This window comes from Marmota flaviventris, chromosome 12 (genome assembly GCF_047511675.1).
Source record: "Marmota flaviventris isolate mMarFla1 chromosome 12, mMarFla1.hap1, whole genome shotgun sequence".
Classification (NCBI taxonomy): Eukaryota; Metazoa; Chordata; class Mammalia; order Rodentia; family Sciuridae; genus Marmota; species Marmota flaviventris.
This window is the reverse complement of record NC_092509.1, coordinates 73666631-73693828: the sequence shown is the minus strand read 5'-3', so window position 1 is coordinate 73693828 and position 27198 is coordinate 73666631. Positions and strand designations below refer to the sequence as shown.

The window sequence follows — 27198 nt, the reverse complement described above, 5'->3', positions numbered from 1 at the left end:
AGGAGAGTGACACAAGGCAGCGTGTGCCGAGGTGACAGCTGCCATGTCCTGGGTTTCCAGGGCACCTTCACTCCACGGACTGCAAAATGTTAGCCTCTCCACTCTTAGGCATCTTCTTGCTGCTTTCTAAAGGGCAGGTGGGAATCTACAGGAAGACCAAGGGAATCTTGGAGAAGATGCTAGAGTGCTAAAGACTAGTGGTGGCAAGCACAGGGCTGGTGTCTCAGACCAGGGATTCAAATCCCACATCTCTACTTAGCAGCACTGTGGCTCTGGCAAGTTCTTAACTTTGTTAAGCCTCAGTTTGTTCATATGTTAAATGGACAGAATACTAATTCTTACCTTGAAATGGATTGATGAGGCTTAACTGAAAAAACAGTTAGGGATTAGCTTATAGTAAGTGTTTAGCTGAAGAAAGGAAGGAAGAGAGAGAGAAGAGAGAGAGAGAGAGAGAGGGAGAGAGAGAGAGAGGGAGAGAGAGAGAGAAAGGAAGGAAGGAAGGAAGAGAGGAAAGAAGGGAGGGAGAGAAGGAGGGAGGAAGAAAATGGGTGGTATGTCTGGAATGATTGGAGAAAGGACTAACATGTAAGGCTTGAGAGCCCCAACTCATTGCTCTTACTTGTCAGAACTTCTTAGCCCTGAGTCAAGCATTTTGTGGTTAAGTAGCCTTCCTGATGGACAGGCTCCATTAAGACTTCTGGGCATGTGGTGTTAGGGTTCAGGGACAGCAGTCACCCCAGAGTAAGGCTGCATGGTCAGGCCTGGCTGAATCTTGGCCAAACTCTTTCCCTGGGGGAACGATCCCCAGATCAATTTTGGGTTCTGCTCAGGAAAGGCTTGCATGCTAGGGAGCGGCAGAGTCCATCTAATGTTTTGGGAAGAGGAACGATCTTTCATGTGATAGAGAGAAAGCCCTCCAAATGGCATCCAAAAATCTGGATTCTGGTTTTTCTTCTGATCCTAACCTGGGTGATTTTGTGCAGATAACTCAATCTGTCTGAGCCTTCATTGTCTCAACACAGAATGGAACAATACACATCTCACTGCCCAAGGTCATTCCATAGTCTGGACCAGTTTCTGGAGGTCTTCTCTAGATGTAAAATCAGTGATGCACATTTATGGGAAGGCTCCTGATCTTGTTCAGTGGTGCCAACCTTCTTCCTTAGGGGTACAAACCCTTCTGCAGAGTCCCAACCCTCCAGCCTCTCCCCCTGCCTAGCTGCCTGCTCTCTCACATACTCCTCAACAGTGAAGCCTGAGAAAATTTCTGATTGATACTAGCCCCTCTTGTTGATGCCATTTTCCCTTTCTGGGTTGGGTGAAGATGCTCAACTGGTGGCATTAGCCCTTGCACAGGAACCAGACCTCAGTGCAGGAAGGTGACCCCCTAACTGGGATGTCAGTGGCACCAGCTCTGGAACTTCTTTCCCACCTTGGAGCCTGGAGACCTTTCTGAAGCTGAGGTCAGAAGACGGGTAGAATCTCAGGAAGAGACTCAGAAGGACAAAACCTCGGGTTCATCTCCTCCACTTTCCATCTCCATATGTCTCCTGCTTCCGTGGATAGCAGGGCATGGTAACAAGAAGGAAAGAGACAAGTAGCTACTCCATAACCAATAGCTTTTGTTTTAACCATCTTGGACTGTACAAGAGATCTAGGTGTATGTTGGACTCATCTCTACCCTGAAATACTTATAGTTCTGGCTCCGATTCTCATATCTTCTCTTGATTTACTTGACCCCAAGTAAGTCCATTATCTTTCTGAATGTTAGTATCACCATTGGCAACAGAGCAGAGAACTACCTCTTTCCTTCTTGATCATCTGAAAATGATGTGGGATTAAAAAAAATGATAGAAAGAAAGAGAACTGGGACCTGTGAACAAATAATATGGTATGGATACAGAACTGGTAGCAATAATACTAGTAATCGTCACACTAGGATTAATAGTGCAAATAGCAGTAATGGCTACTATTTATTAAGCACCTACAGTATGTCAGGCTTTGCATTAGCTACTTCAGATTCCCCATGGTTGACATGCATAGCAATCTTGAAGATGGGCATTAGTGGTCCGGTTGAGAAAAGTGAAATTCCCCACAAGATCACACAGTTCTTATGAGCAGAACTGTGCAGAACCAGGATATTGTGGTTGGCTTGGGAGCGTGCAAAGGGAGAGAACGCCTCTGGTTTAGTTAATTCTGCAAAGCTGCAAAAGCGGAACCGACACTTCCCCCCAGCCCCGCCCTGGGGAGGGGGTCAGTACATATTGTTTGGTGAGATGGGACTCGGAAAGCTCTCACTGGTGACTAATGCAACTGGATGCCAAAGTCCGGCAGGATCAGATTAGTTCGGCTCAGCTGGGCCAGTCTTCTAAATATTTTTTTCCCATGACTCAGGGATGGGGGCAGGGGGCAGGATTCTCTTCCTCTATCTGACCTTGCAAACAAGTCACTAAAAAGGAGGCTGATCTGACAGCTTCACTTCCCCCAGGGAGCCAGGGAAGAAGTGGGATTTGGGGAAAGACTCAATGATGTTAGTAATACAGAAAGCACATTTGTGGCACGCACTATATTAAGTATTTTTTATGCATGATCTTATTTAATCCCCACAACAAATATGCAGTATTTATTACTATCTCACTCCATGGAAGAAAAAAAATTGAGGCTCACAAGTTAAGTAACAATAGTAGTACTATTTAGTGCGTATACACCCAAGCTCCACATTCTACACTTCACCCCAATTAGTTCCTGATGCTCTATTTTTCCCGTGAGTACTTATCACCTTGGAACCATGGTGCATATTGTGCTTACCTATAGTTTTTGTCTGTCTTCCCACATTAAGGTGTAATCTCCTTTAGGGCAGGCATTTTTGACAGTTTTGTTCGCTATTCTATAACCAGTCCCTGGCATATAATAGGTATTCAATCAATACAGGTAAAATAATAAATTATTTCATTTAATGTTCATTATCAAATCATGTGGCAGGTATGCAAAGTATCCTCATTTTGCAGTTGCAGACTGAAATTGAGAGGCCAAACTGCTAGTAGACTGGATCCCACAAACTCATATAATTATCATTATGCAAATTGGTCCCTGCCTGAAGGCAAGAGACTAGACCTGGTGGTCTTTGGAAGTCCCTTCTGACCCTGAAATATATGTCCATGCCCCAAATGCACAGGCAGGCAAGGCTTAATAGTCTAAAGGTTTCCATTTTCCTAAAATAGAGAGATCTAAACACTACACACTAGCCTTTGGCCTGTTTTTTTAAAAAATTGTTTTGATTTGTTTTGTTTTTTAATGGTGTTAGGGATCAAACCCAGGGCTTGATGCATGCTAAGCAAGTGCTGTACCACCGAGCCATATCCCCAACCCAATACCTTGACCTCTTGACAATTTTGCATGGCCTATATGGGTCGCCTGGTTTCTGTGAGCTTGAATCATTACCTCCAAACCCATCTGTCCCCAAAACACAGTTCCCTATATTTCACCTGCCCTGCAATAAAGCTCTGAGCTGCAGGGGCTCAATCTTGGACTACAAAACAACCAGCTGAACACACAGCCTGATGCCTCATACAGGAATTATCCAGGATTGAATTATAGAAGAGATTGCACAAAAGGTGCAAAAAATATAAATGAGTCCTTAGTTAGTTCCTTTTCAGAACAGCTCTGGAAGATCAGAGCCTTCATCGCCCAGGTCAGCTGCAGCTCTGGATAGAACTGACACCCTCTGCCTACACCTGTTGTGGTCAAGCAGGGGGATGTGCTGGTGGGGTGTACGTGCTGGTGGTGGTGGTGGGGGGTGTTCTGTAAATATGCCTCTTTCCTTGTGCCAACCAAATGCAGCTTCCCCCAGCTTTCGGAAGACCAGTTCTCCAGACCCAAGAGGCCTATAAAACAACAAAACAAACAGCGAGTTTGGCGGCAGAAGCCTGGGCAGGGAGCCAAACTCATTACTAGGGATATGGTGGTGAACTCCCGGAGCACCACCCCAACTCTTCCATGCAGGCTCTGGGGAAGGGAAGGGGGCATCTGCTCCCCACTACCTCAGACTCCAGCATCGCTGAGATGACTGGGGAGCTGGGTATCAGATCAGAGGTCACAAGCTTTGGGACAGCCTCTAGATCTCCTGGAACTGGACCCACAATCCTGGCTGTTTACTCGATCAAGGGTTCACGCTGAGAAATGAGTGAATCATTTCCACCGAGAAGAATGAGTGGCTATCGTTTGGTGGGACTGGCACAGGAGAAAGGCATGTTTCTCAGCTTTTCATTCAACTTGGCCTATGGTGGGCCCAGGCAACTCCACCCATGCGGGGAGCCAAGTAACAGGTTAGAATACCCTGGGTGTTTTGGGAGGAAGTCTGACTGCCAATATCAATATTGCCAATGGGAGGTGGGGGAGGGCATATAAACTCAGGCAAGATATTTAATATCTCTGTGGCTCCTTTTCCACATCTGCACAATGGGGTAGAGATGCAAGGGATGATCACTATTGTTAGTTGAAGTTCTTTTTTAAATATTTATTTATTAGTTTTAGGTGGACACAATATCTTTAGTTTTTAAATTTTTATGTGGTGCTGAGGATGGAACCCAGTGCCTCCTGCATGCTAGGCGAGCACTCTACCACTGAGCCACAACCCCAGCCCTTAGTTGAAGTTCTTGAGGAAGATGGAATGGAGTAGAAAGATATCTTGTAAATAGTCAGCATTATCAATAGCTGAGCACTAACCCCTGGGCTTGGGAGAGGTGCAGTTTGGTGTTCCAAATGGACTTTTTCCAAGGTCCAAGCTGCTACTGCAAGAAGCTCACAGTTTTCCTGGCTTCACTTCAGTAAATCGTTTCTGAGATTACAAAGAGAAAAATAGGATGGGGACGTCAGGGCTTCCCGTGGGCTGGAGACCGGAGACTTTGTGTTGGTGGGTCCCTTAGGAAAAGGCGGAAAGAATTTTCCTTAAGAATTTCACAGGCATTCCAGTGGCTACCATTAGGTAACTGTAAAGATGGTGATATGAAAAGAAGCCAGGGCCCTCCCCAGAGCTTGGAAAGGCTCTGTGGATTTGCAAAAATGTCTAGGAATCCCATAATCAGAAGGCTGATGGGGGTCCAGTGGTTACGTGGGCCTCTGTACCTGCCTGCCTGATGCAGAGAAGTCTACGTGTGACTCAGGTGATCCGGCTGGTTCTGGGTGTTGTTCTACAGTTGACCTCTGGGCAACTGTAAATGCTCAACCAATGTTTCTGAGTACCACCCTTCTCTTGCAAATGTTGTTAACCTGAAAACAAACTCTTTCCCATAACCCACTGGAAGTTCTTCTGTTTCCTTGACCCACTCATGCCAAACCCCAGCTGACTTACCCAACACATCATAACTTCTGTTGTGTGTCAACTACACATCAACAGGATCATTCTTAATATATGATTCTACTGCAATCAGTGCAAACAAGAGTCTGGCATAGAGGAGGGACCCAATACAATCAAGATCAATTTAATGATTCCCTAGTGTGTGAGAGATGTTGGATCTGGCAATGCAGATGGGTGGTATGAATAAGAAAGGGAAGGTCCTGACTCTCAAGGATCTCTGAATCTTCAGGGAAGTAGAAGTAGACGCCTTAGCAGACGCTCCCATGTCAGATGCTATGGGGTGCGTGGAGGGCGCTATTCACAGTGGGTGAAGGGATAGGGCGAAGCGCATGTCACCAGCACTTGGACAGAAGGCAAGGTGTCTAGGGTAGAGAGGGAACAGACAGCCAACAGCTCTCACTGCTGTTTCCCAGGGCTGAGGGGCTGGAAAGCAGAACACGATCCCCACTTTCTCTGAGGAGCCCTGGAAGAACTCAGGGTGCAGGCAGCAGCGGCAGCAAATGGTAAGAAGAAATCAGAAGAGCTTCATCTTGAGCCCTGGAAGAGTCCTTCCACCCATCACCCATATCTTCCACCTACTTGGCAGAGTCCCTTCCCTCCTAGGTCCCATGACCTGTGCTTCATTTGACCTTTTGATGCCTCCCTAAAACCTGGAAAGTCATATTCAGTGCTTCCAGCTCCTGTTGCCTTTCTTCCTCCATCGGCTCTGATATTAGCTCAGTGAGTCTCTCACCTGGACCTCAGAGCCCGCTCTTAGCCAGGAGGAATGTCACCAGTCAGTGGTGTCAGGTCCCAAGATACCCTGATTTCCCTTCCCTGCATTCTGCCCCAGGCCTGCCCACCCTCATCATCTTTGCCGTGCCTCACTCAGTCTGTGCCCAGCACCTCCCCCATGATCTTAAGGCCAGGTGATGTGATGCAGGAGGCCCTCTACAGCATCCCTGACTAAACATGTCCACCCACTGGGAACTCATTGCCTCTTGAGTCAACTCTTTCTATTATGGCACAATTCAGTTATAAGAAACTTCTTCCCTGCATTAATGAGAAAGTTACTTTGCTGCAACTTCTATGCATTGGCTCTGGTGTGACCTTTAGGGCCACCGTGAATAAGTCTAACTCATCTTCCACAGCTTCATGGCTAAGCATGCAGACAACCAAGATTCAAGTCCCTGCTCTGCCATTCACTTGCTAGGTAGCGCTGGACGATCTCCTTACCTTCCTCGGCCTCCATTTCCTCATCTGGAAAATGGAGGTGATAACAGCACTTACCTCATAAGAGTTATATCAAGATTGAGTGAATTGATAGATACAAAGCTCTTAAGATAGCAACTGACACATAATAAGTGCTCAGTAAATTCTATTATCTGAAGAGAGCTGTCTTATGTCCTGCTTTAGTCACTCCCTTTTTCCTTAACATCCTTTTAAAAATACACTTCACATAGCATGAGTCCTACATCCCTCCAGCCTTTGTTTATCTTCCATTTTAGTTTGATTCACACTCTTATGATGCCACCCCCACTATAAAGTGGAGTCACTGTTCCACATGACCTGGAAGCTGTTCTTCTACTAATGTGGTGATGACTAACTTTGATGAAGCTGTATTACCCAGGGGCTCACGGTGACCTTGTGGACAGCTCAAATCCCAGGCATGAGTGCTCTAAGAAGTTCTCCCTCATCTTCTACCTGTGCAAGTGCTCCAAGCTCCTCTGCACCCTCTAGACTTTCCAGGTATGCAATCTGTATATTCTCATGTGTCACCTCCTCCCTACTCCCTAGGCTCCATAGCGGCTCTTTACTTAAAAGGTGCCTAGTCTTAAAGCAGACCAGGTAATCTTCCTCTTCAACAACACCTTGCAAATTGAGCATGCGATCATTGTAGGTTTTGCTTGAGTTGTGTCTGCCTTATGGTGAACCTTTGCCTGTCTTCCTGTCCTCTGTGAAGCATTGACTTTAGCCTATGCAAGAGTAAGGTCTTATCCTTATTCTATCTATTCCTTCCACATGCTCAAGGCTCATAGGGCAGTGGCCTGGCCTGTGGTGTCTTCTATGTGTCTCACAGAGAGCAGCACGTGAGCAAATACGTGATGTAGCACCTAGGAGGATCTTGTGGTCCTGCTGCTGCTTGTGAGTCTCTGTTTCCTCTCAGCTTCCCCACTTGGGGACATCCTGTTCCTCTGGATGCTATGGATGAGGGCCCGACAGTCTGAAAGACGCCTGGCCAGGCAGGGAAGAAGTGAGTAGCTCTGACGCACCCTACTTCCCTCCCCTCTCCAAACTCTTGGCTATTTTTTTCTTTATTTTCCTTCCTGTGTTGAAAGAGCTATGGGGCCTGGACCATGGTAGGGTTTCCTGGGGACATTCCATAAATTCCTCATGGGCTGTTTCTCTGGAGAGGGTGGGGGCAAGTGGCTGAGTAAATGGGAGGCCAGCGGGAACCCGGGTGTGAAATCAGGTACCTCAAAGGAGTGTGGGTGGAAAGGAAGGGTAAGCTGCATAGAGGAGGAAGGAGGGGTATAATGAGCTCATAGCAACAGTCAAAGAGAGGACAAGAACAGTGAGAAAGAGCAGGCAACTCACAGGTTGGCACAAGCTGTGGGTGACCACGCCCCCAGCCTTGCTCTTGAACCCACTGACTTGCTTCCACAGTGACTTGTCTGCTAGGGCTCCTGTAGGGCTCAGAGAACTTGGCCAGCCTGGGTGTGTGGCTTGGAAAGATGCCAAGGAGCCCCCTGCACGTGCTGTGTGAGATGCACAGAGATATGGAGAGGATCAGCACAGGGGTCCCTTGAAGACGGGCTGGGTCATTCTTTCTTTATTCGTTCCCCATTCACCTCATGCATCCAGCCAATGCTCATTCCTTAATTCAGATCCAGGGCTAAAGAGAGTGGAGATGGTAGCCCCTGGCTGAACTCTGTAGCAAGCCTGAGCCTGAAAATGATTCCTAGCCTCCATCCCTGGGCTCCACAGCTGCTTCTTTAAGTAAAAAGGGTGCCAAGTTGGGGGTCAGGGCAAGAAGTGACTTGTCCTAGGTCTTTCTGAGTGAACAAGTCAAATTTCTTCCCTAGGAATCATTTTCCCTGCTGAGAAATGGGGGTATTGGGCAGCTATTAGGCTCTCTTAAGATTTCTTATTCTCAACAGTTTTGGAGCCCATCCCATGAGTGAGCACTTGGTGAAGCAACTAAGGAGGAAAGAGAGAATAACTATGAAGAAAGCATGGTTTTCCTCGAATAGAACTTTCGAGAGAATGAAGAAGACAAGAGACTCACACAAATAGAATCTGTACCAGCAACCAACATTGAGAGAAAAGGACAGGGGAAAGCTCTGATCACCAGCCCGTGGTGGCTTCTGCTGCTCCTTAGAAAGGCTTGGTGCAATTTAGAAAAAGGTGGCCCCTTTGGGCAGAGGAACTAGGAAGAGAAAGCTCCACTGGGCAGATGCCTAAACCACAGAGTAGATGGCAGGACAAGGAGAGCTCAGGCTGAAGTTCAACCCCCACGAGGCCTGTTGGCCCAATGCCGTGTACCAGAAGAAATTTTCCCAACTAGATGTTGTAACCCTGGCTGAGAAGGGAAGTGGCCAGCCTCAAGGGTCCAAGAGGAGCTGTGTCCAGTAGAATAGGCCACTTTTCGATCTTAGTGAACAAACAGGACAAGTCTTTCCTGTTCCCATTTTGAGAAAGCAAACCAAAGGACTTAAGTTTGTCCCCTCTGAAATGTACTGGAAAGTCAAGACAGGGTCCACAGCCCCAGGCAGAGTAGAGCACACAGAATAAGAGTAAATAGGGTCCTCCTTTTCCAAGAACCAGAGAGTTCTGGAAGGTTCAGCACCATCTCATAAGCCCAGAGCAGTTCTTGTCACCTTCTCTGTGGTGAAGCAGAACAAGCAGAACATGGAAATTCTTCCTCAGGCTCTCTCCCAGCCACCCTCCTTCCACATTCCAGACAGCAGCCCTCCCAGGTCTCTGAATGGATTAAGAGGAAGGAGCTCCAGGGGTAATGATGTCAGCATCAAAAGGTGAGACACAGGAGGTTCTGCATGTGCGCTGACCCACAGGTGTTGGGACTAAGGAGAGGTAGCGGGAGGTAAACTGGGAAAAGGGGATTAGCTAGGAGCGGAAAGAACGTAGCTGCTATAATCCCACATAATGAACCGGATTGTGCTCCCTGTCCGCGCCCTAAGCGCTTGACAAGCAGGTACATGCTCCTGGCTTCAGCTTGCTGCACCAGAGGACTCCCATGCTGCCAGCCTCAGACAGCCTGTTCCCTCCAGCTGGCAGAGGCACCCAGGGAGGCACGGGATGAAATGTCTACTTCCTCCAAACTGCTCAGATCTGAGTGAGGAGATGGGGAGGGAAAAGTCTGCGACTGCAGGAAAAGACAGACGAATGGCCTCTCGCCTGGGCTTCACGCACCATCAGAGAGCAGCAACTGTCCTTTGCCCTAGCTCTTCAGAATTCAGACCCATAATGTGCTTCAACCAACTTCTTTCAGTCCTCAAATGCTCTTGACCAGCACAATCGACTCTACAAGTCCTAGCGAGGGGTTTATAATGTGGGCTATTCATAGCATACATACTAACAAAAAAAAAAAATCAGTTCTAGTTGATTTGAGAATGAGGAGTGATTTTTTTTTCCTCCTTAGGCAAGGTATTGTCCCCATTTCTTGAGGTTTGGCAATACTGAAATATGTTTGTGTTCCCTAGACATCCACTGACTGATGGCCAGAGGACACAGCCAGAAGATGAGCCACAAAATTGACCCCTGCCTATCTCTCTTTCTACCCTGTTTCCCCCAAGAAAATGGAGAGGTGTTTGTAGTTAAATCTTTGCCAACAGCCACCTTCCAGAAAAGACCCTCTGCTGAGGGGCGGAAGGGCATCAGAGCAGTCAAGCTCACAGACTCTTACCTTCTTCAGTTTGCCACTCTTGGTGCCCACAAAGACCACACTGTAGCCATTGTAAACGTAGGAGGCCACGGAGGTCATACGGTCCCGACTGGTGGTGTAGAGGGTCAGCCCCTCCACTGGAGTGGAGCCTCCGAGGGGCTGATTGATGTCCAGTCCACAGAAGTTGTCATCGATGGGGACCGGCTGGAAGGGAAAGGAGTTGGCATGAAGAACAGTGAAGACATGGCAGAGTCACTTCAAATTATCCCCATTTTTAGTCGCCAGCCAGAGGCCACTCAGCCTCACACAGTCACAGGCATGGGGCTCCGGGCTGTAACACATGCTGTGAACCAAAGTTCTTCACAAACTGAGCCACAAATTTCATGCATGCTGGCTCTGGTGGCATCAGATCATGAGCAGTCATCTTCATTCACCTGGAGTCACCTGTACCCACCCTTCTGCCAGGAGAAGCAGGCTCCATTTGTAAAGTTTATTGCTTGAATTCATTTTCTTGTGATTTTAATGTCCCTGTGGACCACATCATTCTGTGACCCTCTTTCTATTTTAGACAAGGGTCTCCTCAGTGGACATTAACCCTTAAGGTAACATAAAAAAATTTCTACATCCTGGAGAGAGTCTCTCTCTCTCTCTCTCTCTCTCTCTCTCTCTCTCTCTCTCTCTCTCTCTCAAGCTCATGTTCCTTGAAACACATCTTGAACCACTCAACTATCATTGCTATCTGCTACCCTGGGAATACTTGGCAACTGTCAAAATAATATTGGACACCGCCTTCTACTTTGGAACAAAGTAATCAACCAAAGTCTTAGTTTCTTCATTTGGAATAATATCTTCCCATTTTTTTTTTCTGGTAGAATGATGGAGGAACAAATGAAATAATGCACTTGAAAGAATTCTGCTAAGTTATATAACCATTTCCACTATTGTACATTATAGGTTAGTGTTTGGGAAACAAAACTTAAAGATAATTTTTCCTACCACCAACCTTTTAAAGGGAGTGGTGGTGTGCTGGTATAAAGAGTATTTGTCGGGAGGGACTGGGTCATCTTTGAAAGATCACCTTCAGCAAGTAAAAAAAGAAAATCTGTGGGACACAAGTGGGGAGACCTAGATCCCTGTTCTACTGCTAACTGGCTGTGTCATCTCAGGTCAGCAGCATCCTATTTTGGAGGCATTAAAAGGACCATGAAATGAATGATTTTTAACATTTCTTTCAGATAAGGAATGAATGAATGAACGAATCAATCAACCAATCAAAGAAGGAAAAGAGGCTGCGTGCTTCCTGAGGGCAGGGCTCATGGAAGAGTTTGCATTCTCTGAACCATGCCTGGCATGAGCTGGGCCCTGATGGGTACCCTGAGACACCCCAGTTGTCTGCACCTCATAGAATCTTGTGGAAAGACTGCAGAATATGGGTCTGAAAGAGGCCTGAATCTTGGGGCAGCTGCTTCTTCCGGGTCTGGAAAGGTGGAGGAAGAAAAGAGAAGACAGAAAATGGCCATCTGGAGAAGCCCAGAAAGCCTCAAGGAGATGCTTGCCCTGTATTCCCCTCAAACGCCTTTTCTCACCCTCACCAGGGAAGAGCGGCTGACACATCACTTGTTGACAGCCTCATTTCCTTGGAATAATTGGTTTATAAGCTACAGCATGTGATTTTTTTTTTTAAGCCAGGGACTTCCCTTCCATTCTCTTCTCCATTCCCAAGGGAATACAGACTTATTTATTTCTTGTGGTTCCTTGGTGTTTTGTAGAGATCAGCTGCTCTTGCTACTAGTAGGAACGATGGAGCAGTGGTGTATTCTTTAGGACAGGAAATCAGTTTTTAGGTTAAGCATGACCTTGAACTCTGGGCAAAATGGAGCCCCCACACAGCGGAAGGAATGAGCTTCCTGGGAAGAAGACGCAGCAGTGACATGCTGGTGCCAGCTCACAAGAGATGACTGTGTGCATTTCTGCATTCGGTGACATTGTGTTGGTGCTTGAAGTCAGCCATGGTGGGAATATTTACACCATGGGAAACTGGCAAATGCTGCCAACGAGGGCTTTTTCTCCCTGCTCTGCCTGCATAGAGCCAGTTATTTACTATTTACCAGTATATTACTGGGCCAGTGATAGAAACTTCTAGCTCTCTACAAAGGCTGATGGTGTCGTCAGTCACTATCTTTTACACTATCTGTTTCTCCTTTTCATCCTACACAGTAGGCAGTAGCTGCGCTGGTAAAAGTTAGCCGATCCACACTGTAGTCCTGTCTTTATTGCTACCCAGAGGCATGACCTTGATATTACATGTAGACTCTCAGCCTCAGTTTTCTCCTCTGTAAAGTACAAGGACTGGACCAGTGGTCATCAAACTTCCTTTTGGCTCCAAGTCCTTGATTTCATGACTTTGGCTTTTTTCCTGTATGTTCTCCAGAAGCTTGTAAAACTACAGAGTCTGAGCACAGTTGTAACTATTGAGAAATAAGATACCGAAGCAAAACCAAAACAAAACCCTGGTAATTGTGGATTTCTCTACATTCTTCCTGACTCTAGAATCTCTAGCTTCGTAAATGAAATGGTTTGTACTGAGGCCAAACCCCTGGGATTGGCTGGCATTTCTTTCTCTCCTCTATTTCTTTCTCAACACATTGTTAGATATTCCCAACCACCTGATGCTCCTTTACTTTTGCTCAAAATGATGAGAGCTTGAAGTATGACTTTCCTTAGAGGCGGGGCGGCTAAACAGAGCTTGAACTCAAAAGTCATTTGGAAGGAACTGAATTCAAACTCCTGCTTTATTGTTTGGAGTTATATGGATTCAAGAAATTTGTGTAGTCTACTGAGTCTTTGTTTTTCCATCTGAAAAATGGAGATGAGAATTCTTGCTTGGTAGGGTCATTGTAAAAATGAAGTGAGCTAACACATAAATGGCCCAGCACAGCCTTTAGCATATGGCTGTTATTCCCCGAGTGACAATCCCTTTCCTCACACCTTTTCTGAAGGTAAAGCTCAAATTCTTGACCTGAAAGTTCGATGGTAGTTCAGAGATCATTTAAAGCTAAATTCTGGGATTACAGAATCTCTGGTTGATACTTAGCCCCGTCAAAGACCACCAAAATACCTCTGGATCCCCAGTTCTGGGTTGCTTTTGATAAGACAGACCTGTAAGGGACACTTCCTTTTGCATACCTGCTGTTAAGGCCACACCTAGAAGGTATGACCCAGAGGCTGAGGGGTGGAAGGTGAGGGGCTATTCTCTCTGAGGTTTCTGGTCCCTCTGCCGTTACCTCTCTACCACTGCCTTTGCTGTCCTTTGGTCACTAGCCCGGGCTTGTCTCTCTGCACCACCACTGGAGCAAAGCAGGGTGTCGTCTTCCTCTTTCCTCTGGCTCAGAAGCATGCAGGAATCAGCGGTTTCCTCCTGACAAGACCCACTCTGGATTATGGGAACCTGGCTGGACTCTGCATGGAATTAACCCTTGCATCTCCTCTCTGCTTCTCCTGATAGGTTAGGGACATTGATCATAACGTTTCAGTTGGAGATTATCTGGTCCAGCTTCCTCATTTTATAAAAGTAAGATAAGTAAGCAAATAACTGGCTCTTTATTATTATGATTAGAATTAATAATCATAGCTGCCCACTTGTTAAATAAATGCTCATTATGTGCAAGGTATTGTACTGTGCATTTTATGGGCATTTTCTCTTTGATCCTCATAATAACCATGAAAAGGGGGTAATATTATTTCTATTTTGAAGATGAAAAAAAATTATGGCTCAGACCAGGTACCTGACTTGCCCAAGGTCACATAGGGCATAAGTGGTAAAAGTAATTTTTAATCTCATCTGCTGGTCTTCAAAGCCTATTGCCTTAACCCTTATCCTAGAGGATTGAACACATTAAGAGAGGAACAGAAGCCTAGCTGGGACCTGGTCTGTATTCTTTCTCCAGAAGTGGGTTTTGGATGTAATAGCAGGCACCCTCAATTCCAAGTACTCAGAAGACAGTTGTGTGCCTCAGTCTCAGGTTATTTCTCCAGCTGTAGATGCAGAGACCAAAGCCCTTTGCACAGAAAACTATTTTTAGCACTTGACATACCCTCCAACTGTTAACTAACATGCCAGGCATGGTGTTAACGTTGTCATATATTTTCTCATCTGATCATCCCATGAGATGGACAACATGCTCCCCATTTCACAGATCAGAATCTAAAGATGTTAAAGTTACTTTTGAAGCAGGAAATAGAACAGATAAGATTTGAACCCTGGTTTTGGTTACAGAAGCCCAAACCCTTGATCACTACATTTTGTCAGTCCCCCCCCCGCCCCGCCCTCTCTTTCTCTATCCATTTCTCTCACTAGATTATGAGATCTGAGAGAGTGGTGATCATGTTTTTTTTTTTTTTTTCATGTTTGCATCTCCAGTACCTAGAACAGTGCCTGGAACTCAGATGATTTTCAATACCCTTTGTTAAATGGATGGAAAGATGGTAGATGAATGAATGATAGAAGGGTATAGAGATGGAGAGAAGGAAGGTTACAGGAAGGGAGGGAAATAGGAGAGATGGATGAATGGATGGATGGACAGATTAAGAGATTAAGGGAAGCAGAAAGGGAAGAGAAATGGAGAGATGGAGGATAGATGAATGGAGAGAGAGAGGGGGAAGGGGGAATGGATGGATGCAGGGATAAGTGGATGGAAGGGATGGTGGATCACTTTAATGGTAGCATCCTGACTCTCTGACAAGTGCTTTATTTATTTGTTTGTTTGTTTATTTTTGTCTCTGATTTTCTTGTCTCTGCTGTCTTTATGTTTAAATCTTGAGGACAGCCTTCTCATCCTTTGCACGGACTCCTGATTTTTCTTTTTCAGTTTTCAAGCTATCTAGTTTGATTTCTTTCCTTCTCCTCTGACTCAGCTACCCAGTGCCCCCTCACTTGGCCCCCACGGTGGCCAATTGCCTGCATGTACACATGGGGTCTCATTCCCTCTGTCCAGCCTCACATACTGCTCTCTCTTACTTAGCTAATCTGGCTGCAGTGGCCTCCTTGCAAACACTCCAGACATGTCCTGAATTCTTTTACTTGCTACCCCCTCTCTGGAACACTTTCCCCAATACTTGCTTGGCTCCCTCTCTTCCCTTGCTCCGTGTTTGAGGATTCTCAGTGAGTCAATCCTCTCAGCTAATTACTTTCTCCCTCTCCCTTGTTTGATTTTTTTTTCCCCCTACAGCAATGATCATCATTTCGCAGACTGCAAATTTATGTGTTACATCTTGTTCTCTAGTAGGTAAGCTTCACGAGGGCAGGGAGCTTGATTGTATGGCTCACAAGCACATAAAACAGCACCTGGAATATACTTGGAATTATTTAATGAACTGACAAGTCCCAAGTATCTGGGGTAAGCAAGACCTTGGGTTATGGGTTTGATACTACTTGATAATCTGAGTCTAACAATCTTTCTCATTTATAGCCCCTGGAAGTTTGGAAAAGGGGTTTGCAGAGGGACATGGAAAGCAAAGGCAGAGCCCCATGGTGAACAATGGGGAGCAGAGGGGAGGGGGCACCTCCTTACCGCTTTGGTGCACTGCACATCTTTCCCCAGCAGCCAGTTGAGCTCCAAATTGCCCTCGCCCTGGTAGCAGGACTGCAGGCGCTCCTTGATCTGCAAGTTGATGGCCCGGATGGGGAAGGCACAGAGGGCGGAGTCATCGGGTGGATGGTGATACTGCTTCTGCCCTTTGGAGAAGATGGCGAAGAGCACATCATCCTGGCTGCTGATGTTGAAGGCCTGGGCTAGCGCATCCCCGGGCTTGGCGAGGTAAGCAGCCTGCAGGAGGCGGTATTCCACCCCTGCACGTGTGCAGCCGAAGGGCAGAGACACGTAGGAGTGGAACTTGGGGTCATCCTTGCAAAGACGCACGATACGGGAAGTGTAGAAGAGGTCCCCGGCGGAATTGATGGCCACACCATCGGGGGTCTCGGGCTGGACAGTGAGAAAGTAGACGAAACCCCCACTGGCGAAGCCATAGATGTAGAAGATGTCAAAGTGGGAGACCAGGGCCAAGGTGTCAGAGGGGATCTTAATGAGGGAGGAGACAAAATCGCTGTGGAGCTCATAGTCCAGCATGGCCGAGGACTCAGGGTCGCGGGGCAGCTTCCGGCTGGACAGCGTGGGGAAGTAATCCTGCTTGCCGTCCACCGCCGTGCCGATGAAGAGCTTGCCGTCCTCCCCCTCGGAGCGCACGATCACTCCGTACATGGTGCCGGTCTTGTTGACGCTGGACAAGTAGTGCTCCTTCTTGTGGGATGGCTCCACCAAGATGAAGAGGTCATCGAGACGCAGCAGCTTGCAGACGCCCTGGTAGAGGCTGCCACAGGCCAGCAGGCGGTTCTCGGAGTAGTCGATGATGAGCAGCTTGTTGACGTTGTTGGTGAGGGTGAGCACCTCGCTGCAGGGCTGCACAATCAGGGGCGGGTAGCAAGACTTGTTGTCCTCCTCCGGCCCTGTCTTGTGAGCCACCTGGATGGTCAGGTTGCCCGTTAGCTTGTAGACCCGGTTGATGGCCCCCACATACACCGCCCCTGTCCCGCGGTGCACAGTCAAGTGATTGAAGGTCCAGTCTCGGTTCTCCGAGTGGAAGGTGCTGAACTGAGGCATGCCGGCTGCTGGGGGGGCCAGCAGCACCCAAACCACTGAGAGTAGGACCACAGACCGGCTGTCAATCTGTGAGGCCCATGGCCAGGGCCTCCTCTGTTCCATCCTGAGAGGGGCAGAGTGGAGGAGACCACTCCTCCGTGTTCTTCTACTCCACTTTCCTGGCTTGGCCCTCACATGGTTCTGGAAAACACAAGGCAGAGTGAGTGGTCAGACTGACAATAAGTTGCAGGGGAAGTGAATTGGATTGCTTGACCCAGGGTCCCAGCCCTGGCTAGCTCTATGAGTCTCTTCCTTCTGTATGTCAGTTTTTCTATTTTTAACATACTTTTTCCCTCTTAGGGATGTTCAGGGAATCCTATTATCTATTTTGGTCTCCAGCCTTTACGCTGTAAAATACTTTTTTTTTTTTAACTTTATAAAGCATCTCTATTTCTGTCCTCTGAAGACATCGTTTTATCTCTCAGAGAGGTTAAAAGACTGCTTAAGTTCACCCAGCCAGTCAATGCCCATGTCAAGACTGAAGCCAGTTTTCCCCACCCAATTGTCAGGTCTTACCCCAGGCGAGTAGGCATCTCTCCTGGTTTTTAAAAGCTTGTTAGGAAGCCCTCCTCCCTCCTGTTCTCCTAAGAGTCTGATATCACAAATAAAATTCCTTCTTATTTGAGACTCCCATTGCCTCACACTGCTGTGCTTTTTTACTTTCACCCTGAGTGACGATGGTGCCCCTCGGCCTCTTCTCCAGAAAGGAGCACCCCCGATCTTTAGCTGTTAAAACTCGTTAGGAAGGGAAAATATGCTGTACCCAGTAAGACTGGGATTCTCATAAGTGCCGTTCAGGAGCCTGAAAAGCCTTCAAGGGAAGGTTAGCCAACTCCCATCCCTTTGACTAGAGAATGTGCAGCCACTGCCTCCCAGGAGCTGGGTGGCCAGGTCCTGGGGACACTTTCAACTTCTCAGCAGGTGGAAACACGGAGAGCTGGCCTTGCTAAAGGGTCTGGCTATCTGGGTCCAGCTCCAGTCGCCTGGGATAGGAGCTCTGGGTTGGGAACATGCGAGGAGTAGCAGAGAGAGGCAAGCTGAGATCAGTCTCATCCAGCCACACAGAGGCCTCCCAAGTGCTCAGGCATCCGTGAAATCAACACTGGGCCCCAGTGGCCATGCCCCAAGCCCTGTCTCCAGCCCTGACTGCTTGACTCCTGTCTGCATTCCAAGGAAGCTGCCCAGAGAGCTGGGTAGGGCTCCAGAGGACAGCCTGCAGAGACAGTCCCCCATCCCAGGCAAGAGGGTGGGAGGGCAGAGAGTGGAGCCAGTGGTGATCACGCTGTTCCTGACTTTCAGGGAGAGGGACTGTGGCTGCATGGCAGCAGCACCAGGAGGAGGAAGCAGTGAGCCGTGTGGCAGAGAGATCTTTTCTCCAGCTGGACAGATCACCCGGCAACCTCCTCAGACAAGTCCAGACAGAACTCTGGGCACAGGAGGAGGCAGGAATGGAAATGGTCAAGCAGGGGATGGAGGATTTGCTCTGAGGCAGCTTAGGAGAGCCCAATCTGTCCCTTCTATTCCGCAATCTGGCTGGACTGGGTTGTCAGTAGAACAGACACCACTTTGAGAATCCCTACCAGTTTTTTCTGTATGTATTTAGAAATTCCTCTTCCTGCTCCTCAACTTTGTATCCGAGACCTGGCAGCCACCATGGTGCCAGGGGAGGTCCCACCTAACTAACTGCTCCCTCTAACTAGACTCCACCGGGGTGTTTTGGGGTGACTCAGGAGGCCTCGTGCTTCCTTGGAAAGAGGAAGGCAGCAGGAGACTCAGGCTGACCTCAGCTACTCCGCCACAGCCCTTCCGGCCCCACGCGCACACACCACACGGGCAAAGGCTCCCAATAGACACAGCTTTCGGTTTGAAAACCAGAAGTTATTTTTAGCTATGTCCTGAGGCCGGTAGCAGGACGTGAATTCCTCAAGAGGAGCTGCGGAAAGGAAATAACAGAATCCTCAAATTCTCCAGCTGGACAGGGAATTGCAAGAGATGGTTCTTTGTAAATCTCTCTCCCTGGGTAGGAAAGTTTCTTTAGCTACAGGTGGAGAGTAGTGCCCCACCAGGAGTGGTGAGAAGGAGGCTAATTGTCAGCACACTGTGCCTGGGGTTTTGCATTCAGGAAAGTGTTCTCTGAAACACAACTGCACTGAATTTGTGCAGAGGATAATCCTGCTTTCTCTACAACATACATGCACACAGGTGTTTAGCTTGTGTGTGTGCAGGGGAGGGGTCCTGGTAGTGGAGTTAATATCAAATAACATGTGTGAGGTTAAAATCAATCATCTCACCTCCCTTCAGAGTATTCTCTCAAGATATAGCTTAAATAGTGAGTGGCTTTTGTTGTTAGAATTGGGAACAAGTTTGGGACCTTGGGCAACTCGAGCCTCATCTCCCTTTCTGGTAGAATGGGGATAATTACAGTACCTAGCTCTCTGGACCTCATGAAAGTTAATGTGATAATGTGGAGAGAGCTTAGCATGGCTGCTGATACACAATGAGCACTTCACTCTTATTAGTTGTTATTATTATCATTGAAAGCTCCCAGAGAAACAGCACTTTAGAAATCCTGCCAGAGCGCTCCTTCTCTTTTTGATTATATTTATTCTTCCTTCCCATGGGATGAGCATTATGAGTGGATCTTGGCTCCACACCCCTCCCTGACCAGGGTCAGAGCTCAATCTGGGAAGCAGGTGGCAGGAAAAGGGAAGAGACTCAAGATGATCACCTCTGTCATACTACTTGCACCAGTCCCAATATAGCCTCACCATAGACTTCAGGGAGGCTGGTAGAAGTGCAGGACCATGGCAGCTGGACTGAGAATAGGACACTTGGCCTGATGACTAGAAAGCATGGAGTCACAGGGCAGGAGGAAGACTGGAACCCTGAGTTAATCTGTGCCTGTTGTCATTCATGAATTGTACCTGTGGCTTTAGACTGATCTAGCATCTCCCTGAGCCCTATTTCTTGATCTTAAAACAGAGTATGTTGAATTAGTCAATCTGTAAGATTTCTTCTTCCAGAAGAAATGAGGACTTGAGGCCTGGTTCCTTTAGTGCCTGGAGTCTCAGATTCCGGTAGCAGCTACAGTCCTTCTCTCCTACCTGGTGAGGCTTATTAGGCTAGGTGTCCTCAACAGATGGCTACAGTTTGCCTCTTTTCCTCTCACCCCTCTAGCAGCATCTGTTCTGGGACACTCTGGTGCTGGTGACCAGCCAGGGAATGCATCCCACAGGGCCCAGTGACCACCCACTCTGGGACAGCTGTTGCTCAACATAGAATAGCCAAGAGGAGGGATGCTTTCGTGCTGTGGCAGGTGGAGGGGAGGTTTGCAACCCACCTTGTTGAGTAAGAGCTTCACAAGGACAGTGATTGCAAGACCAAGAAAGAACCTCCTTATTACCATGCCAGAATTGATGTTATCAAGTGAGTCTTCTAAAACAAGGCTCCAGGGACAAGTGTCAGGCCTCCTGTGTGAGTTCAGAGTCAGTGAAAGGATGCCCACCTTAGTGTCTTTGATGCATGATGGTCACAGTTAAGTGCAGGAGCTCTGGATTTAGATGCTGAGATTCAAACAGAGCTATAGCTTTGTAAACGTGGTCAAGGTACTTGGCCATTCTGTGATGCCATCTCACTGCCTATCAAAATGGGTTTAGTACCAGCATCTGCCATGCAGGATTATTAGGATGAAATCAATGAACATCTATAAAGAGCTTAGAACAGTGCCCAACCCATTTTAAGTGTTCAGGATATACTAGCTTTTATTATTAGCAAGTATGTGTTGATATTTCCAGTTCCTCTCCTCCATCCACCCCATGATCTGTCTTAGAATGAATTTCCATCCTCAGTTTGGTAAAAGCCAGGGAACATACATCATGACCTCATGCACCTAGCATTTCCTCGTAACCCCTATTTTCTGCTAGCACCCGCCTCAGGGTTTTCTTTTTAATAACAATGCCCTCTTCGATCACATCTTCTCTCTCTGTTTAGCTTATGAAGTCACTTGTCACATGCATTCTCAAGAGCTGAAACTGGCCTAGCTTCTGTTTTTCTATCAACTTCCCTCTCCCCCACGGCTATTCTCAAACCAGGACATGCTGCTTTGGGACTCTCACCTTATCTGCAGAGCCTCCCATTACATCTTAGAATGCTCCCCATGCCAAGGAGAAGGCATGTTTGCCTCTTTGGGAAGCAAATGCCATTAAATATTTTATTGGGAGGGCCTGATGACACCATCTCCCTCTCAGGATCCAGGAGGCAGGTGTTGGTGACAGCCAGTGAAGCCATCTGATCCCTTCCTGATCAGCTGCTGCAGGCATCAGGGGCAAAGCACAGGGGAAATGACAATCAGCCATTTGCAGTTCAGCTCAGTAGAAGGTTCTCTCTGCCACCCTGTTCTGAAGCTTTTCAGAAGGTCTAGGTGTTGGTGTTCCACGTTTTACTCATTGGGAATGGAGCTGGGGGCAGAGTAGGGCTCAGAGTTGGATACAGTTCTGCCAGATTGAGCTACAAGTTCACACCTTGGGACCCACCTGTAGACCCACCATCACCACTCCCTCCATTGCCATCACCGCTGTCACCACCATCATCTTCTCCAGCACCATCAAAATGGTAGCAGTAAAGGTGTCGATTACTATTACTGCACTTATGGGTGGGGACCAAAGCCAGGATCCTGAGGAGCCAGATGGAGATGGGGAAAACTCAGCATGAAAATGAGGGCAGAGAGATCAGAGAAGAGTTGGAAGCTGCTCCTGGAACCCACGGACCTCCTGCTTCTCTGTGGCACAGGGAAGTCCATCGTCTTCCCGGCTCGCCTTTCTAACTAGCTGTGCCTCTGAGCAGGACTTTGGGGGGTGGGTGCTGGATGGTTAGGAGATTACTCCAACTCACCACTTTTATTTTTTCAGATGAGGAAATCAAAGTCTGTAGAAAGAAAAATCAATTGTTCAAGGTGACTCAGAATGAGTCAGGGACAAGTTGCAATCAGAACCCAGACTTTTGTGACAAGAAATCTGGGACTTACTTCCTCCATCCTAGGTGGAAGGGTCCTGGGAGGTGGCTGTCCTGTCAGGGCAAAAAAAGGTGCCTTTGATGGTGGCTCCAAGTGAGGGTGGCACTCACTGGGCCTGCACTGGGAGATGGCAGATTCAAAGAGGTGCAGGATGAAGGGGCAGAGAGATGAAAGAGATGTTGTCGGAATGGCTCCCTTTCCTGTCAGGGGAGAATGACCTCCTCTAGCCTCTTGTAGCTCAGGCAGGCCCAAGAAAATGTCACACTGAGGACTGTTACCTACATTGTGTTGGGGGAGGGGGCTAGGGTGTCCTGTGCCACATCCCTCTGCAGATGTGGAGCCTGATGGAAAAGGGGAAAGGGTAAGCATGAAAATGAGGGCTGTGAGGTCAGGGAAGAGTTGGCAGCTGCTCCTGAGACCCACCTGGCCTCCTGCCTCTCTGTGGCAGAGGGGACAGGTCAGATTTCATCTAAGCACAGAATGCTGCTCCCTCTTACAAGAGTTAGCTGCACCAGAAGAAACAGAAGGTAGATATTCAGGGGTTCAGCCTATCTAGAGAGGATCCTGGGCATGCACTGCCAAGGAGATTGTGGAATTTGCTGACACTGAATTTTCTTGCTGGCTGTCTAGGAACAAGTTTACCCAGAGGCAGGGGATCGGTCCTGATGATGTCAGAAGGCTCCTTTTGGTTTCAGATTTCTATGCATTAAAATCCATGAGGATTATCATCTAAATGTGAGATTCTGAGGCCCCTGCTTGTCCCATGTGAGTGGAATGGTGCTGAAGGGCCCATCTGAAGGTCCCTTGGGCAGTAGAACGTGCAAACATTCCAGTGTCATTGTAACACCGACCTCAGAGGTAGTCCAGGCACGTTGGGCAGCACAAGGTGAGGAAGAGGGCGAACGTGGAGGCCCCGGGTGACGCCTGCAGCTGAAAGGCCTCAATTAGAGTGAAAGGAGTTATCTGGTATTTAAATAATTATTAGATTGAAGGAATAATCATGGGTTTGAGCTGATTTTTTCCCCACTGTCACCCTGATGGCGTCTATAATATTATTATTCAAATGCCCATGCTTCTCATTGAGAAGGGACCAAGAGAGAGAGGGAGGGTGGGGGAGGGGTGAGGAGCGGCAAGGGGGTGGGGAGAGCTGCTCATTTAATCTCCATGTGACAGGGCTGCAGGAGGTACGATTAGTCTTTTTCTTATTTCAGCTGTCACTCATGCACAGACACCAAGATTGTTATTAGCGTTATTTTATGCACGCGATTTAAAGGGAAAGGGGGGGAGGGGTGTGGGGTGAGAGGGAGAATTTCCTACTGAAAATAACGGGACCAAAGGAACAATTTAGATGTCACTGCTCTACCAGCTGCGTTTGCTTCATTAATCGAATGTCATTTTCCCCCTAGACTCTGTGCTGTTATGTGAAGCTAAGTGGCTAGACCTCACTCCAGAGCAGAGGATAAGGAAGGGGAGAGGGGAGAGGGGAGAAAAACGGAGCTCTTGCCCGTTGGCACCCTTGGCATGTCCTGAGGTGAGGTGGGTGACACTAGGGCTCCTCCAGGGTGGGTCAAGGCAGCTTGGAGGGAAAATTTCTACCCAATCAACCTTTCTCACTATGAGAAGTGAGAGATGGGCCTCTACTTGTCTTCACAGACACAATTCATTTCACAGGTGGGATAAAGCAGATTCAATTTCCACTGACCATAGAGCCCAAGAAGGAAATGTAGGGTACTTCACCAGTCCCCATCAGTAATGAGGGAAGAAGCCGTTTTCCAGGTGGGGACCTGGGCTGCCTGACCAGGGCTGTGTGTAGCTCTCTGTTCTGGCAAAAGTCCTTGGATCCCACAAAACGGCATGTCAGCGACAGGCTGGGTGTGACCCCAGTAGTGAGCAGGGGCACGGCAACACACTAGTGTGAGGACTGGGTTTGGGGCAAGAAATGTGGGACAACAGATGTTAAAGTTTGAATTGTGTCCTCTGTGTTGAAGTCCTAACCCCAGGACCTCAGAGTGTGACTGTCTTTGGAGCAAGGATCTTGGCAGAGGTAGTGCAGTTAACATGAGGATGTGACAGGAGGCTGTATGTCTGATGTTCTCATAAGAAGGGGAAATGCTGGCCCAAAGACAGAGGTACACGAAGGCACAACAATGTGAAGAGGCATAGGTGGAAGACATCCTGTACAAGCCAAGGACAGAAGCCTGGAGCGAATGCCTCCCTCACAGCCCTCAAAAGGACTCAACCTCTCAGACTCCATGATATTGGACTTCCCAGCCTTCTGAACACAGAGAAAGTGTCTCTTGCTAAAGCCACGTGGCCTGTGATACTTTGCTACAGCAACCCTGGTGAACTAATGCAGCAGGGACGAGTGATGGATTTTAACTTTTCTGCTCAGGAATTCTCTTTTAAAGAAAAGGGGTATGTGCACATGCATGCTTGTGAGTAGCCGGTGGGTCTAAATGGCCACAGGGCTGGGCACTGTAGAGATGCAGAGCTTGAACATCTCCATGAGAACCCAGGGCAGCCACCCATGCTTCTTTAACTCCCCAGGAAAACAGTGGCCCAGACAACCCACTTGCTGGGCTCTCACATCTCTGGGATGAGAATTAGGTTTGTTGATTTCTGTTTTTCCTGCTGAGTGGGTCTTACTGTTTTTGGCCTCTCCTGCCCATGTCCTCAGCTTCTGCCCAGGAGATTGACTTTGTCACTTGCCAGACCCCAAGAACACATGATGAGATATTTTGCAACTCCCAGGGAGAGATTTTGCTTCGTTCCCACCCCAGCTCCTCCTTCACTGTGGACCTTTTTCCTGGGACCACTGCTTTTCATACCAGGGGGGAGTTTCTGGTGTATTTTTTTCCCAGGTCTCTCAGTGGGTTCTGATTGAGCCCTGGAAACCACACCAGCTCTCCCAGGGCCTTAGAAAAACATCCAGTGTTTGTCCTCTCCTTGCGTGGGCTATAAAAGTTTGGAGTTGTCTCCCTGAATTATGAAGGGTTCTAAGATGAGTGCTTATTTGAGGGGCTGGCAGTGGGGAGGGGATGGCTCTGGTCCTTTCTGGGGCACAGACTGGGCTGGATTTGCAAAGTCAAAATAAGATTCATTACCCTGGGGCCGGAGCAGGGAGATACACCGCCTGACCCTGCAGACCCGCCCCATATGTCATGGGCCTGTCAGAAATCTCCCAGAATTCCCTTTATTATCTAAAGGTCGCCACCCGGGCAGAGCTGAGAGAGCCGCATGGTATAAACTAAACTACAAGAGCAATCAATTTCAAGCAGCTGCCTTCCCTGACACCCCTATCCTGCTCCCTCTTCCTGCGGCTCTGTCCTCTTCAACCCCCTCTGGGGGACAGCCAGGGAGAAGGGCTGACTTGCTATGGCCACCTCCCTCCTGGGTCAGAAAAGATTTCTGCAAATAAGCAGGGCGCTGAGGCTATGAGAGGCAAGTCCCGGGAGTGTGCCTATCCTCTGCACTAAGTGGGGCTGGGAAGAGGTCCCCCCACATCTCCCCTAATCCTAGGCAGGATCCTGTTTAAACCTGGTGGTGGTGTTCTGATAGGCATGACTGGCTTAACTAACAGGAAAAGGAATCCCCAGTTCCTTCCAAAGGCAGACAAAGGATGAAAGAGGGGATATGACTTTGCTAAGTCAAGTCAAAATTCATGTTAAGGGACTTCATATCCTAAGGCCCATGAGTAGCATGATAATAGCAACTCCTATTTGTTTTTTATAACAAAATCAATAAAGAGTAGCTGCTACCATTATTATTACCAATCATCTGCTATGTGGCATGCTGTGCTCTGAATATACACTACTGATACTTTTGTGATTGCCTTGCAAAGTGGCAATGAACATCCCCACTTCACAGATGAAGGCACTGAGTCTTAGCAGGCTTGAATACCTAGACCAGGAGCACTCAGCTAGGAAGCAGAGCTTTCGGAGGCCCAGGCTTTCTCCATTATTATACATTGTCTAGATTTTTTAAAATTTATTTTTCAGTCAAATGTTCTTATCACCAATCAGGGAAAATTCACCAAAATGTTAAATAAGACTTGGTGAGTCCTTCACTTTAAAGGTCACATCTTGAGGCTCTACAGTTCCATTGACGTCTATCCTGAGCTGATCCTGTGTTTTGGAAATGGAGCTGGGCTAGAGTCGGGGCTGGCAGGAGCCGTGGTTATCAGTTATCAGGTGGGGTCCAGGGCTCTTTTGTGGCAAGAGGTTTGATAGCTGCCGTTGTCGTCAAGAGAAATCTCACATGATGTTTTCAAGGAGCCTGGGAAAGCTATCTTCTGTCTTCTCCTCTCATCCTTACTATACAAGGGAGAGCTGGGGCCTCTTCAAGATTGAAACGGGGCAGGAGAGCGGGTTAAAAAGTGCCCAACCAAATGATTAAATAAATTACAGTTACTCCACATAATGGCATATTATGCTGCCATTAAACATAATGTTTTCAAAGAATAATGACATGGCTCCAATTCATACTAGTGGGAGGGAACAAGAGAAACAAAGGACCGGGGAGGGCAAAGCCCAAGGAAGCGCCAACCACTCATCTGAGTGGTGGTCCCTGGGCTGACCCTAAAACCCCACCTTCTCCCCTCCCCCACCCCAGCTGTCCACATCTTTTTTCCTCTTGAAGAAAAATGTTAACAGACCCAGGAGAACCCAGGTGAGGTGCTTCCTGCTTTCTCTTGCAGACCACCCTTCCTTTCTGTGCTCAGTGGCTTCCTGCAGTCAGTCCCTGACAAGTTTCAGGGACAAGGAGCACTCTCCATTCCTGATGCTTCCACTCCGTGTCAGGGAAAGTGGCCATTGGTGCAAGATCAAGGTGCATTTCTTAGTGCTGTCCATTCCCAGAAGCTAGGGTTCCCCCAAATTCACAAGGGTGGCATCTTTCCCTAGAAACCTGGCATTGCCTCTCCAAAAATAATACCATCCAGGCCTTCCTCTGCTATGGACCCTGCTGAAAGCCACTGGCAAGTAAGACCCAGGACAGACATTCTGCCACGTATGTCTCTGGCCGCTTTGTTTCTTCTGCCTCAACCCTCCTATCTCACTTTGCCAGGCCCACGGCCAAAGGGCTAGGATTCACCTGTGGAAACACTTTCCATGCCTTCTGCTGTTGTCCAAACAAGCTCAGAACCCTAAGTACCTGAGTTCAAGTCCCTTGCATTCTGATGCCCAACTCTCCCAGAAGGATTCTACCCTCAACAAACTGGTTTGTTTGCTGAGTCCCCCAAACACCTGGCTCA

At 47.9% G+C, this 27198-nt stretch overlaps 1 protein-coding gene across 1 annotated transcript in view; it reads right to left on the bottom strand.

Moving 5' to 3' along the window:
* The window catches only part of Plxna2 (plexin A2), a 207775-nt gene that overhangs the window by 165763 nt on the left and 14814 nt on the right, over positions 1 to 27198 (bottom strand). Inside the window, exons 2-3 of the mRNA XM_071600112.1 lie at positions 15812 to 17077; positions 10263 to 10445 (exon numbers count right to left, since the gene is read on the bottom strand). Of these exons, the coding sequence (XP_071456213.1) occupies positions 10263 to 10445; positions 15812 to 16999 (1371 nt within the window). The 5' untranslated portion in view covers positions 17000 to 17077. The remainder of the gene's footprint in view (positions 1 to 10262; positions 10446 to 15811; positions 17078 to 27198) is intronic.